Here is a 13,415-nt window from a genome sequence, read left to right as displayed (position 1 = left end):
TTTTCTAAGCATGAACAGAAGTGATGGAAACCTGAACAGTCTTTGATTCTAACATTGTCCCCAGGTGTTTCAGGGAAAGGTGGCAGACATCCAGCATTACACAGATGTGGAGTCATTTGTCTCTACTGAAGGTCTCATTCCAGTCTCTAATAGAAAGCAACTGATTTAATACCTGCACCACTGCAACAGAATTTTAACCCATCAGAAAAATAAATACATAAACAACATTGATTTTTTTAAAAAGGAAAGAAGCAGCAGCACATAATATTACTCTTCTCTCCCCTCCATAACCCACAGCATTTGTTTCTGCAGCATTATGCATGCTGACAGTGATTAAGGAGTTTCCACAATTAGTATGCACATTCTTAATTAATAATCTAACTGACATGTTTTGCTGTCTTAAAAAATGTTCCAAATATACTTTAATCTCCCTGTTTCCATAGTGGAGTTAGCTACTCATTAAGTTATAACTCCTTTTTTTTTTTTCTTGATTCTTCTCCAGAATCAATTCATGCTTTTTGTAAATCTCATAAATAAAGCTCTATGTCAAGAATTAATTTAGTTTATTTATCTTTTGGAAGGATTTATTGATCCTTTGAGTGAAGGAAGTGTATTAGTATCATGTAGCATTATGATGATGATTGAATGAAGATCCACTGTAGCATTCAAAGTATGGTCACTTGCACGTTGCTTGAGAGCCATCAGCATATATACAGTATATGTGTGGCAGTTTCATCTCTATTTTTTTGAGGAAGTCATATACTGTAGATCACACAAATTGGGTTTTTGTCAAATTTGACTACAAGGGCAACTGACATCTAATATAAATATAAATGAGTTCAGCTGGTTCTGCTGATTGTTCATCCACTGTTTCTACCTGTCTTCTGACCAAACTGTTTAGTTCATTTTGCTCTGATGTTTCATTTTAACCCAAGAACCTAATCCTTTTAAGACCACGTGTAATTGAATGATTTTGCTCCTTTTGCGTTCATGGTAGTTTTATTTTGTTTTAAAGTTGACCTGAAAAACAAGCCAATTTTCATACTTTCTGTGGTTTATTGTCAAGGAAGTTGAACAGAAGCCTTCTCCAGAAATCTTGAAAGATCTCTCACTTGTGGGCAGCCTTGGAGGTGCACTTCATTTACTTCTGATTCGGTGATACTGAAGTTCTGAACAAGTTAATTGGCCTTTAAATATTTCCTAAGGATTAGAGTTAAGTAGGCCTGGCTTTCCTTGGAATTGTGTGTTGAGATTGACCAACTTTAGTATTTTAGAAGATTAAGGATTTGCTGAAGATTTTCCAATGACTAAGCACATAAAAGGGTTTCTCTTTTATGTGTGTAGGTTCTTTTATGTCTATTAAGGGCTGAATTTACACTTCAGTCTTCCTGAGTGGAGATCATAATGCCATTTGTTATTTGCCTTGCTTCCAGTTTTTGTGAAATATGGGAGAACATTTTATTCTCTCTGTTAAATTTGGAAAAGGAATTTTAAAAGCCTGGATTCTAAGATAAAAAATAAAACACGTGCGTGTAAGTAAGAAACTAAATCAAAACGTTCCAAATCACAACAATGGTCCAGTCCTTCTGGACAGAGAAAATACAGATGGTGAGTTAATGCGAAGGTAGATGTGTCCTGAACACTGAAAGATGTGAGCTTCAGTTGTCTCCGAGGGATGCTAACTGTATTTGGACAGTGAGTTCAGTGCTGCTATATCATGAGTGCTCTAGCATAGAAATTCAGATCTCTAGAGGCTACGTGCTAAATCTAGGAATTCCACTATGATTTGTGTCTATGCTAATTTTGAGTTGTGCTTGTTCTTCAACTTCTGCCTGCCTGGAACACTGTTATGCCAAAAATCAATTTTCAGCTTGTTCTTGTGTACTTCTGTGTAACTATTTGTGTGTTTAATGTTCTTAAACTGCATTTTGATGGTGTAGCTCTGAATGCTACTCATGCCATACTGATACTGAACTGACATTGCGTAACTTAGAATCACAATACTGCCTGCTACAATGTTTCCCCACTCAAAGGCCTTGAGTTGCACCAAGTAGCCAGAATTTGTTATGTGCATAGTAATGCAGCCACAGATATTTACATTTTGTAGCTTACACAACACTGCAGGTAGAGAAGTTCACGCCAGTGTTACACTGCCTGAAAAGATGCACTCATGTTGTGATTTTTGTTTACCCAAGGCCTCTTACGTACATCAGTACTGTATAAAAGGAATTGGTAGAGCTACTTCAGATCCAGACGCTCATACTACTCTGTTTTCACAGAAGTGCTATAATTCAGGTGTCACTTCGTTTCATACCATCTGTTCTCCATTTAGGTCTGATATGAACTTACATCAGTGTTCTTGGTTATTTTGCATTTTGCCAGGCTGGCATCTTCCCTGCTTATCTGTCTTTGGGATGTGTTCCCCCTTAGTGGGGAGCAGAACCTAAGCATTTGCTCCAGCTGAGCATGTCAGCATAGCACGTACCATATTCATCATCAGAGCCTAACATTACTGTCATTCCACTGCAACAATGATTTCTTACACTTAACATTTGAAATAAACTACAGAAAATGGACTCTTCCTTCATGGACTTACCTGGAGGTTAAAAGCAAAATGTGGGGACTCAAGATGGAACAGTACAAATCTGATCTCTTCCTTTTTAACTCCCTCTTACCCATAGCAATACAATATGACTTGGTTCAAATTCACAATTCTTTTTATTATTCCATCACTTTCTATAAAAGTCTTGACTATATTCTGTATAGTTTGAGTATATTAAATTATAATTCCTCCCAGTAAGGGAAAACAGTCATGCATAGTTGTAAGAGTAGATTCAACAAAGTTTGTACAAATAACTGCTTTATTGTGTACCTAATTCTCAAGGCAGTTGTATGTTTATCTAGAAAGCATTTTCCTATAACTTCTCTTGTTAAAATTTAGAATAAAAAGGGTCTGCTTAAGGCCAGGATTGGCACACTTGGAGTATGTGAAAGGCGTCTGTGTGCATGCAAAGTGAAAGGGAGAAATGAATTTTCATTGCAGTGTGTTGAGGATTACTTAAAATCAAACTTTCATTGCAGTGTATTGAGGATTACTTAAAATCAAACAAGTTGAAATATTAAAGAGGTCTAAAGGAGTTGGAAACCCATTTCTTGCTTTCTTTTAGAGGTTATTTGGAATTGAACTGCTTCATATTGCTAATGCACAGCAACAGCTGGACATCCTTGTACCTGGTTATATTTCTTCTGCTAAATTTTTAAAAAAATCACAGTACAAAAAGCAAACCCCAAACAAGTTTATAGGCTATATAATGTCAGCTTGACCAAACTCTGTGCAACAATAGGTTAGTTTGGCATGAGACTTGACCTGAAGGGACAAGCAAAAATCCTTCCTTCCAAAGGACTGATGGACTGTCACTCTCAGCATTTAAAATGGGTGATATCTTTTTGGATAATGTGCTGTCATTTATCCTTATAATATCTGTGGTTATTTCCTGTGCAAAAGAAAACAGAGTAGCCACTAACTTTAAAGAAAGAAGTAATATTCCTTCTTACAAAGACATTACTAAAAATGTTGTGTGATGTGCTTGGTTTTGAAACAAAAGAGAAGGGTCGTGTGTGCACAATGCAGCAAATGCCAAAGGTCCATTTGTTCATCTGGAGAGAGTAATTGGCTAAAGAAGATTTTGAACACATTTGTTTCACTGCGAAGGGCACCATAAACTTAGTGTAAAGTAAATCTGTCTCACATGCTATCTGGAATTTAGTTATTCTAATTCAGATCCAGTATTTCTGCTATTAGCGTAACAGATAGAAAAAATATGTCAGAATAATATGGCAGAACAATAGGGTTTTGGTGAGATTGCTTTTCAGACTGCTATTTCATTCTCATCGTTTGCAGAAGTCTGGCTTTAATTAAACAATTTATGAGAGAACAGATGCTCTTCTGCAAGGACTCATCAAAAGATCTGTTATCTCATCTGCATTTTGATATAGAACAAACTTCTAGAGAAGAAGAATTTGGAAAGATAACTTTTTACATAGTTATTGGTGCATCACCAATAAAACTAGCATTTCAGACCTACAAGTGCTGTTAACTCTTTGGCCAGAGTAAGATTTCATAGCAGCAATCAAAACTGCAGTGAATTCAGAATAAAATATTGGCGACTGCCAAACAAAGCCTACAGTAATGAAGACATTGATATCTTCACAGTCAGTCATCAGTAATTATTATCTTTGTGACCATCTCTTTGGGCAAACTTTTCAGTGTTAGCAGTTTCAGTGGGTTGATAAGAACATAGCCTGTCGAGCCTGGACCATGCTCTTGCTGTAATCCATACATCTTTGTTCTTCGTGAGAAGATGCAGTTATTTTTAACAGTTGTAATAAATCGCAGCTGTAACCCAGACTCACATTTCTTGCCTACAGTAAACATTCACATGCAACATCAGGTTGATCAGTCATGCATAAATTCTAACTCTAAAGTCATTTTCCTTCAGCCAGCAAACCTGGTATTGAATGTGATTCATCTGTGCTATCTGGGCTCATCAGCATGTGTAACTCATCTGATGTTGGGATTAGGATGTTATCTATACTTTGTACTATGGCAGGAAAAAATAATAATAATAATAAAATAGTTCTGGATTTCTCATGTATTAGATGATATGCAGGCATATGATAAAGAGGTATTTTACCAAATGAATTTGCATTTTAAATACTTAACAGGGTGGTAGACAAGGCAGAAAGGAAGAGAATGGACACTAGAACCTTATTCACAGCTTTAGTCCTTTCTTAAAGGAAGAGACTCTGAGTCTCTTAGGCTGTCCATACGTCCATCTTTTGCTGTGATGTGCACTGATACGTAACAGGTAATATTTTAAAGTTCTATGGATTCCTGTTTGTACCTCCGTATTTGCATCTTCAGGGCTCTGACTACTTTACAGACTATTCAATGAATGCATTTGATTTTTTTTCTTCCCTGTTTCAGGAGGAACAGCTTCCAGACAGAAGGGCTTTTTGGGATGTATTCGATCTCTGCACTTAAACGGACAGAAACTTGACCTTGAAGAAAGAGCTAAAATGACTCCTGGTGTTAAACCTGGATGTCCAGGGCACTGCAGTAGTTATGGTAACCTGTGCCACAATGGGGGAAAATGCGTGGAGAAGTATAACGGGTATTCCTGTGATTGTACCAGCTCAGCCTATGAAGGGCCCTTCTGCAAGGAAGGTAGGCAAAAAGCTTTTATCTGAAGTCCTTAGTCCTTTCCGAATATCTGTAACACAGTTTCACCCACATCAGCTTGTTGTCTACCATACTACAAGAGGGCGTTCGAATATAAGCTTAAGCTTGAGCGTTAAGTGTTTACGTTAAGTGGACTTGAATTCCTCCACTTGATGACTTCAGTACTCAGAAATTAAAATAGTGCTAGTTGTATTGTTATTTAAATTATCAACTCTATCACGCTATGATTCCTCTATATTAATATAACTTCATCCAGACGTTTACCAGTGGGGCTGAAAGTTTCCCTGACAGTTCCCTGCCTATGTCTGGATATTTCATTTGCTTGATTTTAAACTTAATCTGGTTTTGTCTACCTCAAGAAAACCATGAGTGCTTTTCTTTACAGAGGTCTAAGCAATGGTGTGTCAAAAAGGGGGGAGTCTTTTTTATGTTTGTTGTGATCCCTGTTTCAACCCATCTAAACTTGGCCACGAGATGAGTTATCAAAAATATATCAAGTTCAGGAAAGAAACTGATATGTATGGTTCGCTTTCTGAGTATCACGTCCACACCGAACCTGTTTGCTGGCTTTTATTGCCAACACCTGAAAAAGCAGTGGGGCAAATAAAGAGCATTCGAGTTTGATAGCATGCTCTTGGAGAAAAGAAGAAACTACCACAATCCCTGCTTAATAGCAGCAAGTTGCAGTGCTAGTATTATAAATTCCATGACTGTCCCTTATCTTGCAAATGCGGCAGGTTGACTAAGTGAGTCACATCATCTTCTGGTGTAAATTGGCTTAGTTATACTGAAGTCCATGGAACTGTGCCCACTTCCATGAGCTGAAGATTTGACACCAATGTCATGAGAGGCATAGCAAATAACCATGTAGTATCCTGTTAGGAGATGCTGCTATAGAGGTAGATCTGCTTTACTGGAAAACAGCTGTTGTCACTTACAAATATTTTGTGGCCAAATTTATGTTGTGTGTAGTGAAAACACAGTGTGAGTTCTTGTGTTCTGAGCATCTAATGACAGGCGTTTCTCTTGGAGCTGCTGCTCTCCCTCAGTGACTTTTTTGGGATTAACGTGTTGCTTTCATGATGATTTTGCTTAAAAAGAAGACTGGAAAGGACAATTTTATTCTTGTCATTTCTGTGGGGGGAAGATAGAGAATATCACCTTAGAAATTAAGTGTCAGAAGATGGTAAAACTAATATTTTTTTTGACTAACAAACTTTTTGGGTTGTTCCATCTTGTAGAGCAATGTTTTGAGCACTATGATATGAACATGTATGCGTGTCTGCATATGCTACCCTTCACTGTGTCAAACATATAGTCTGAGGAAGGGCTTTCTACTCATCCAAATCATAGATTGGTCTTGTAAGCTGGGTAAAGAGCATTCTGCAGTGTTCTCTTTCTGAGGTAACCAGTTTGTGTGCATACCTGTCTGAAACATCTGAAAACGCAGTAGCTAAAACTGTTTGTGTTGTTTATATGTTCTTTCAGAGGTTTCTGCTTTATTTGAAGCTGGCACTTCTATTACCTACATTTTCCAAGAACCTTACCCTGTCACAAAAAATGCAAGCACTTCAAGTTCTGCTATTTACGCAGATGCCATCATGTCCAAGGAAAATATTGCATTTAGCTTTCTTACGGCGCACGCTCCAAGCCTTCTGCTGTACATCAACACCTACTTCCATGAATATTTGGCTGTGATTCTCTCCAAGAACGGTAAGTGCTCTTGATGTGCTACTATTGTGAGACCTGTCTGAACTGTGTTTTTTGGGATAATACTATTTGCAGCCTTTATGGTGTTCAGCTCATGAAAACAGCCATCGGTTTTGTTTATGTTGTTTTATTTGGCATTCAATGCAACATTTTCCTAACTGGTCTTTGAGTAATCATGTTGTTGGGGCTTAAAATGTGTTTTGACTTCCATTTGGCAAGACTATACAATGGCAATTCCTTGCTATTTATTCTGCACTGAGATCCATTAGATCTCCAAGATAAGGGAATGAGAAATTCCATGACGGCACAACAACACTTGATGCAGAAATATGTTATTCTATCTTTGCCATTCTTTCTTGTTTTGTTTATTACTCTTCATCGTATTGTTCCAATGGAATATGGCCAGTACCCGTGAATATTAAAGCCAGAGAATGTCTAGATCTTGTAGGTTCACACTCAAGAACATAAGGCGTAACTCCATTAGTTATTAAGAAGGTACTGTCTGAAAAGATGTTAAGATTTTAGGGTATAGACCATACGTATTCTTATTGTGAATCTGGCTCCTGAGTTCCCACAGTGCATTCAGAAAACACAATCCAGCAACACATTATCCTACTCAAAGGAGGATGTTTGAATTATTCAAGAGCAGTTAGGGACTAGTGCATTGGAAATGATGAGTAAGCTTACTGGTGAGTCACCAACCTGTAGCAGAACAGTAGAAAGTTTATGCTGTGTGCTTGAATATGCACGTTTGACTGAATGATCCAGACCACAGTGAAACTTTACAAATCCCATAGAAGCTGGGGTCTCAGGTGCCATCAGCTTAAACTTTCAAGGGGAAAAACAAACAAACAACAATAACCAACACCTTTTATTCTCTGTATGGACTTTGCTGTTGCTTATCTCCTGGTTATGTAATATCGCCAGAATTTAAGCTGGCATGGAACGAGCATTCAAATGTCCCAGACTCATCTCCCACTTTGCTCTGAGGCAAGTGTCAAAGTTCATGATTTTTAGATAAATGATTATCCCAGTGTGAAGATTCATGGTTGGAGAGAATAGTCCCTGCTGAGGTGAAACCGTAGAATCTACTTCTCAGTTAAACTCAGGTCTCTTTATTCCAATCAGGCAATCAAAAATAGCCCTTAAAGTGAATGAGAAAGTAATATCCATTCCGATCACTGTAATGTAGTGTAAAATAATGTTAGGAACATGAGGCAATTGCAGTTTATTGACGAAATATTACCAGTGGCAAGCTGCAGTTGTGAGGTCTCTGTTCTGGAGTTTGGAACTATCTAATGGTGGTAGGGGAAGGAGCTGGGACCGGGACACTGAAATCTCTCTTAACAGTGCAGCAAGATCATAGATTTTACAGTAAGTCTTGCATTTTGGCAGCTGCACCATTTGCAGATCTCCTTTTTGGTTCAGAAAGGGATGCAGATTCTCAGTGCTTCCTTAAATTAGGTGAAGCAGCTCTCAGCACACTCAGGATCAGGAGTCAATTAGGCAGTGTTGCCTTTCTCATCTCTGTACGTGTCTCTAATCACTTGTAAAATGAAGTTAACATTAGCTTAAAGGGTTGGTGAGCTGTTGGGTTCCAAAATTCTGAACTGTAAAATGTAGCACTGTGCTCAAAGAATTATGATAACTAGGTGACCTTGATTATGGCCTGAAAGTCACTTTCAGAGTTGTTCTGTGCCTGCTTTCGTGTCTTTCTGTCAAGACAGTCATTTTAGTCATGCATATTCCATGCATTTTGTCACAAATTTAGTATTTCTTTAAAAAATCTCATATCCTGTTATTTGTTAGTCTTGTTGGAATTATTATTCCAATGAAAATAATGTTAAGATTTGTTATTCTTTCTTCCTCCGAGAGGTTTATGCTTGCCATTAAGTTACTAGACTATGAATAATCATGTCCTTTGTAGCATTGGAAGTGAGTGAAGTCACATGAGAAGTGAGATCTTTCTCTCTTATTGGCTCATTTTCAAGGTATTCAGCGGATAGTCAGACCTAGGTGGGTCCATGCTGGATAACTGATAGTTATGTGAATGTTAGTCTCCTGATGAAGTGGACATTCTTATTCAAAATACGAGTAGTATTTTTCCTTTGCCATAATCCTGAAACTCTTTCCACTTGTTAAGAAACCATGTGTCTATGTATATATTTTAATTCTGCATAAGCTAACTTTTTAAAGTATTTTTCAAGCTACTACTGAGACATGCTGTTAGTTCCCTTTTCTATTATCCACAAAATAGCTGCAAGTTAGTAGTTAATAAAAAATAACAATAAGAAAAACATTCCTGATATTTTAAGCTTCTCATGTTAAGTATTTAACGTAAAAGAAGTAAAATTAACTGCAAGGGTTGGTTATGTTTGGACTGCATTGAAGGTGGCTTGTGTAAAAATGAACTTGTGTAGACAGCTTGTATAGTCAGGTGTGAAATACTCCCTGTAAAATCAATTTGCTTCAGTAAAAGTAATAAATAATTACATTTAACCCCAAGGCCATTTCTAGTATCAGTGTGCAAAGGAGGTCATATCGTTAGAATTTACATTACTTATTGATTGAGATACCGGAATTATGGTTTTAAAATGATTCACTTAGAGTCATCCATTAGGTCAGTTTCAGATTTAGGAATGGAAATAAAAAATCCTCATTCTCAGACATTGCTTTATGCATGCAGCACGTTCTCAGTCAGGCAGAAAGGCCTTCTGGTACTCAGTGTTGTAGAGGACGGGTGCTCAGGAGGCAAAGATAGGACTGATGTTGGATACCACATGTCAGTGTAGAAACGGCCATTCTGGATCTATAAATATGACCACTTTCTCTGACATTAGATTCCCTGTAGCACCTGGAGACCAATACTTACAGAAGCAATTCCCACCCAAAAATGTATCTACATCACAATATTGTTCTTATCCCATCTGGTCAATTCATGCCATGAAATCTTACGGGCAAGTTTTCAAAAGTTGATGTTTTTAAAGATGACTCAGTACAGATTCCTTCTGCCATTAGTTAGTTTATGGTCTTCTAAATCACACATGCTCCTTTGAAAATGTAGGCAATAATGCAGCATTGTCTTCTCCTCTGCAGTTTTATCTGTTATATCCATGGAATTTTAAATTATATGTATGTATAAATGAATATATGTTGTATACAGATGTGTCCATATTATTAACTTGCAGCCATTTTGAAGAGGACTTTTTCTAGCTTTTTATTCAGAGGATATATGCCCTCGAGCCGCCTGTGTTTTTAACATGGATTAATCAAAAGATTACAATCAAATAGCGAGGAATCCAGTTTAATTAGTTAGCAGGAAGAAATGCATTCGTACTTCACAAAGTTGTGCTCTCTCATGAGCAGTGCCACAAGGTCATATGCTCTGAGGTCTTTCACACTTGAGAAGTACCTGAATAACTTGATTACTTTTGTGACTACGGACAGAGCTGTGGTGCAGCAGAATCACTGTGGTGGATGTAATCTCCAGGGTTGTCACAGTAATGACTGTTGAAAGTCCAGTTTATTTATAAATAGCTCTCAGCTATACCAACACTATAGAAGGGCCCCAGTACTACCACGGTGTTATGCAAACACAGCTGGTCACCACGTGGAGATCACCTATGCTGGGTACTTTGCCAATTTTAGGGGTGAAGAGCCTGCTTGCTTGCTGTAACTGCTGCATTGATCCCACATCCAGAAGATTAACAGTGCTCCAATAGTTGCAGTAACTGTGCTGTAGAACTTTCAAATAATAGTGCCCATTACCAAGCTATAGAAAATGGCTAAACAGCTCTAATTAGCCTTTTCAGTGTGTCAGTTCACAGAAGTTATTCACAACAAGGGAAGCTACTGCCACGAATTTTGTTTCTTTTTTCTTTCTCAGGCTGAATTTTCACTGTGCATTTTGGCTAATTTACATTATTTCAGTAAATTACCAATAACTTAGTATTATAATGCACTCGGCTTGATACCTAAAGATAATAACTGCTGGGGGTGGGGTGGGGGATATGTTAGGATAGAAATTGTTAGCGTCTCTCCCTTCTGCATTCTTCCTTCCCCCTGCAAGTAATCAGACATGACATGAATATGATGAAGTATGTAGTCTAGAAAATGATTCCCCGTGTATTCTTCACTCTCAGTGTGGCTGCATTTCTCTGATTCCAAATCTAGAAAAAGAGCAGATAGTTATCATCAAAGAAAAGAGATAGAATCTCAAAGTATCCTAGAATGATTGAAAATTTATCTGAATCTATTATCTGACCTCGTAAGAATCGAAACGATTTGAGTCCTTTTTTTCTACCATTGTCCTTCTACCCAGGACCTACTGGCATTTGAGAGAGCTCTGTTCTCTATTTTGGATAGCAAGTCTCTAAATTGCATAGCAAAGATTAAAGGCAAGAAAAAAGCACGTTACAGGCAAAAGTACAAATGAAAGCATCTTGTGAAGTCTGACATGTGCAGCATATAGAAGCAGGGCCTAGATAAACTTTAGTGACCTCTCCTAAAAGGACTTGAAATCAACTGATGCTTAAAGTAAATAGGCAAATGAACCAAAAGCTATAATAGATGTAGCATGAATTAAAACTCTTCAAAAAAGTCATAATTGAGAAGCTACTGATTTTTTCTTTTTAATAAATGACTAATTTACTGCCATGTTCTCCTTTCTCAAAGTCAACAGCTGCCCTTTCTGTTGAAGGCATGTAAATTCTGCTTGCTTTTGCCTTGCGTATCTGTTGAGCTGCATCTCCAACAACTTTTCTCAAACAAAATTGAAGACATTCAGAGGTAGAGAGGCAGACTAAGGAACTAACTCATTCTTTGAGGCAAATAATCTTTTCATTCCGTTCCTGCTGCACACTCTGAGGTGTAACATGGAAAAGCTAAATTAGGGAAAATAGATTTTAGCTGTGATTTTCAAGTCTTCTCTGGTTCTTGGGGCTTTATCACCTCGTGGTTTTTTATTTGGGATGTGGGTATTGTGGAACATAACTGCTGCAGAAAGCCTTGCTAGGGTAACTTATCAATAGTGCAATAGTTTTATCTTTTGAGAACACCTTCTGGCTTAAAGAGTTTCACCATCCATTGAACAACCTCCACGATTTATGTGACTGTGAAATGGAAAATGATGCCAAGGTTCAGGTATAGTTATTTTTAACAGAACAGGAGCAGGAAAGTGAGTTAGGTTGGAAGACAGCTTTGTTGTGGAGACTCAAGCAACTCTGTGAGAAGACTCAGTATCGTTCCTTGGCTCTAGGTTGCAGCCACTAAATTATCTTTCATATGGGAGATACAACTATATATCTCCTAAAGATCTTTCCAGTCAATTACTGTTGTTGATGATAAAATCTTACATTACTTAGTAGAGGAAGGGAGTAGTGAGAGTTTGATGAATATAAAAGAATATAAAAGAAATTGTCCCTGATTGACTGTAAATGGGATGTTGTCTATGGCATAAGCAGTAAGGGGGATTGAGTGGCGGGAGATAACCCAGTTTCTTTATGTAACTAGAGAAACTTCTGTGGTAGAAACATCTCTGGTCCTTTGGGTGATTTCTTGTTGTGAGTACACTTTGTGGAAAATACAAATGCTGATTAGTTTTCAGTTCAATTCCAGCAATAAAAAGTTATTAAGACAGTAGCTGGACTGGGCATCTAAAGCCTGTTTTGCTTTCTTTTAGTACCTGACACTCTAAATCTCTAAGTGTATAAAACTTAAAGGAGCCATTCAGCCAAGGACTTTGGCAGATTTCTTTATCTGCTTTCCAAGAGGAGAGAATTGAAAGTCTGTCTCATTACCTCAATTCATGGGCATATTTGTACTTACAAAGATTGTTTTACTGTACAGAAGGGTCAAGAGATGTTCTGGAGACCCAGAAGGGAAAAACAAGGGAACCATAATTGGATTACACTGAGCAGAAAGTGCTGAGCATGCAGTCAATAATTGACTTGTGCTCTGCATATATAGAGACTGACTTTGAACTCACTGGTATCTGGCATAAAACCCTATATGAACAGCTGCAGATAATCAGCTAGAAAGAGAACAGACATTTGCTACTGTTAGATCTTTTATCTCCTGGAAATAAATACCTGAAGCAAAGGTGCAAGGAGGACAGAGCCAGTCTCTTTTCATTTGTGCCTGGCGGACAAAAAGCAGTGAGCAAAGCCTGAGACACAGGAAGAGCAGGAAACACCACGTGGGTGACAGCAGTGGAACAGGCTGACGTGGAGATCCTCAAAAGCTGCCTGGACACAGCCCAGGGCTGCAAACTGTAGTGGACCCACTTCAGCAGGGTTTTGGCCAGATGACCTCCAGCTGTCTCCCAGCTTCGAAAATTCTGTGATTCTGTGTGAGATTCCAGAAGATGAAACAGCGGACATATGTATGTATAAGCATTCATTTTGCTAACAGAAGACATACTACCATTACATGATAATATATATATAATGCTACCATTATATGA

General features: G+C 37.9%; 1 protein-coding gene across 4 annotated transcripts in view; it reads left to right on the top strand.

The window, feature by feature from the left end:
- CNTNAP5 (contactin associated protein family member 5) overlaps positions 1-13,415 on the top strand; it is a 253,693-nt gene that overhangs the window by 213,038 nt on the left and 27,240 nt on the right. For all 4 annotated transcript variants that reach the window (XR_014947890.1, XR_014947889.1, XM_085552291.1 and 1 more), the window contains 2 exons: positions 4,988-5,227; positions 6,731-6,955. Coding sequence is in view for 2 of the 4 variants with exons in the window: in XM_085552291.1 (XP_085408417.1) it covers positions 4,988-5,227; positions 6,731-6,955 (465 nt within the window). In the remaining 2 variants the exon portion in view is untranslated. The remainder of the gene's footprint in view (positions 1-4,987; positions 5,228-6,730; positions 6,956-13,415) is intronic.

The sequence above is a fragment of the Coturnix japonica genome, chromosome 7 (assembly GCF_054131305.1).
Source record: "Coturnix japonica strain WE chromosome 7, WE-NBRP24, whole genome shotgun sequence".
Lineage (NCBI taxonomy): Eukaryota > Metazoa > Chordata > Aves > Galliformes > Phasianidae > Coturnix > Coturnix japonica.
The sequence above is the reverse complement of the archived record's forward strand: the minus strand, read 5'-3'. Positions and strand labels throughout refer to the sequence as shown.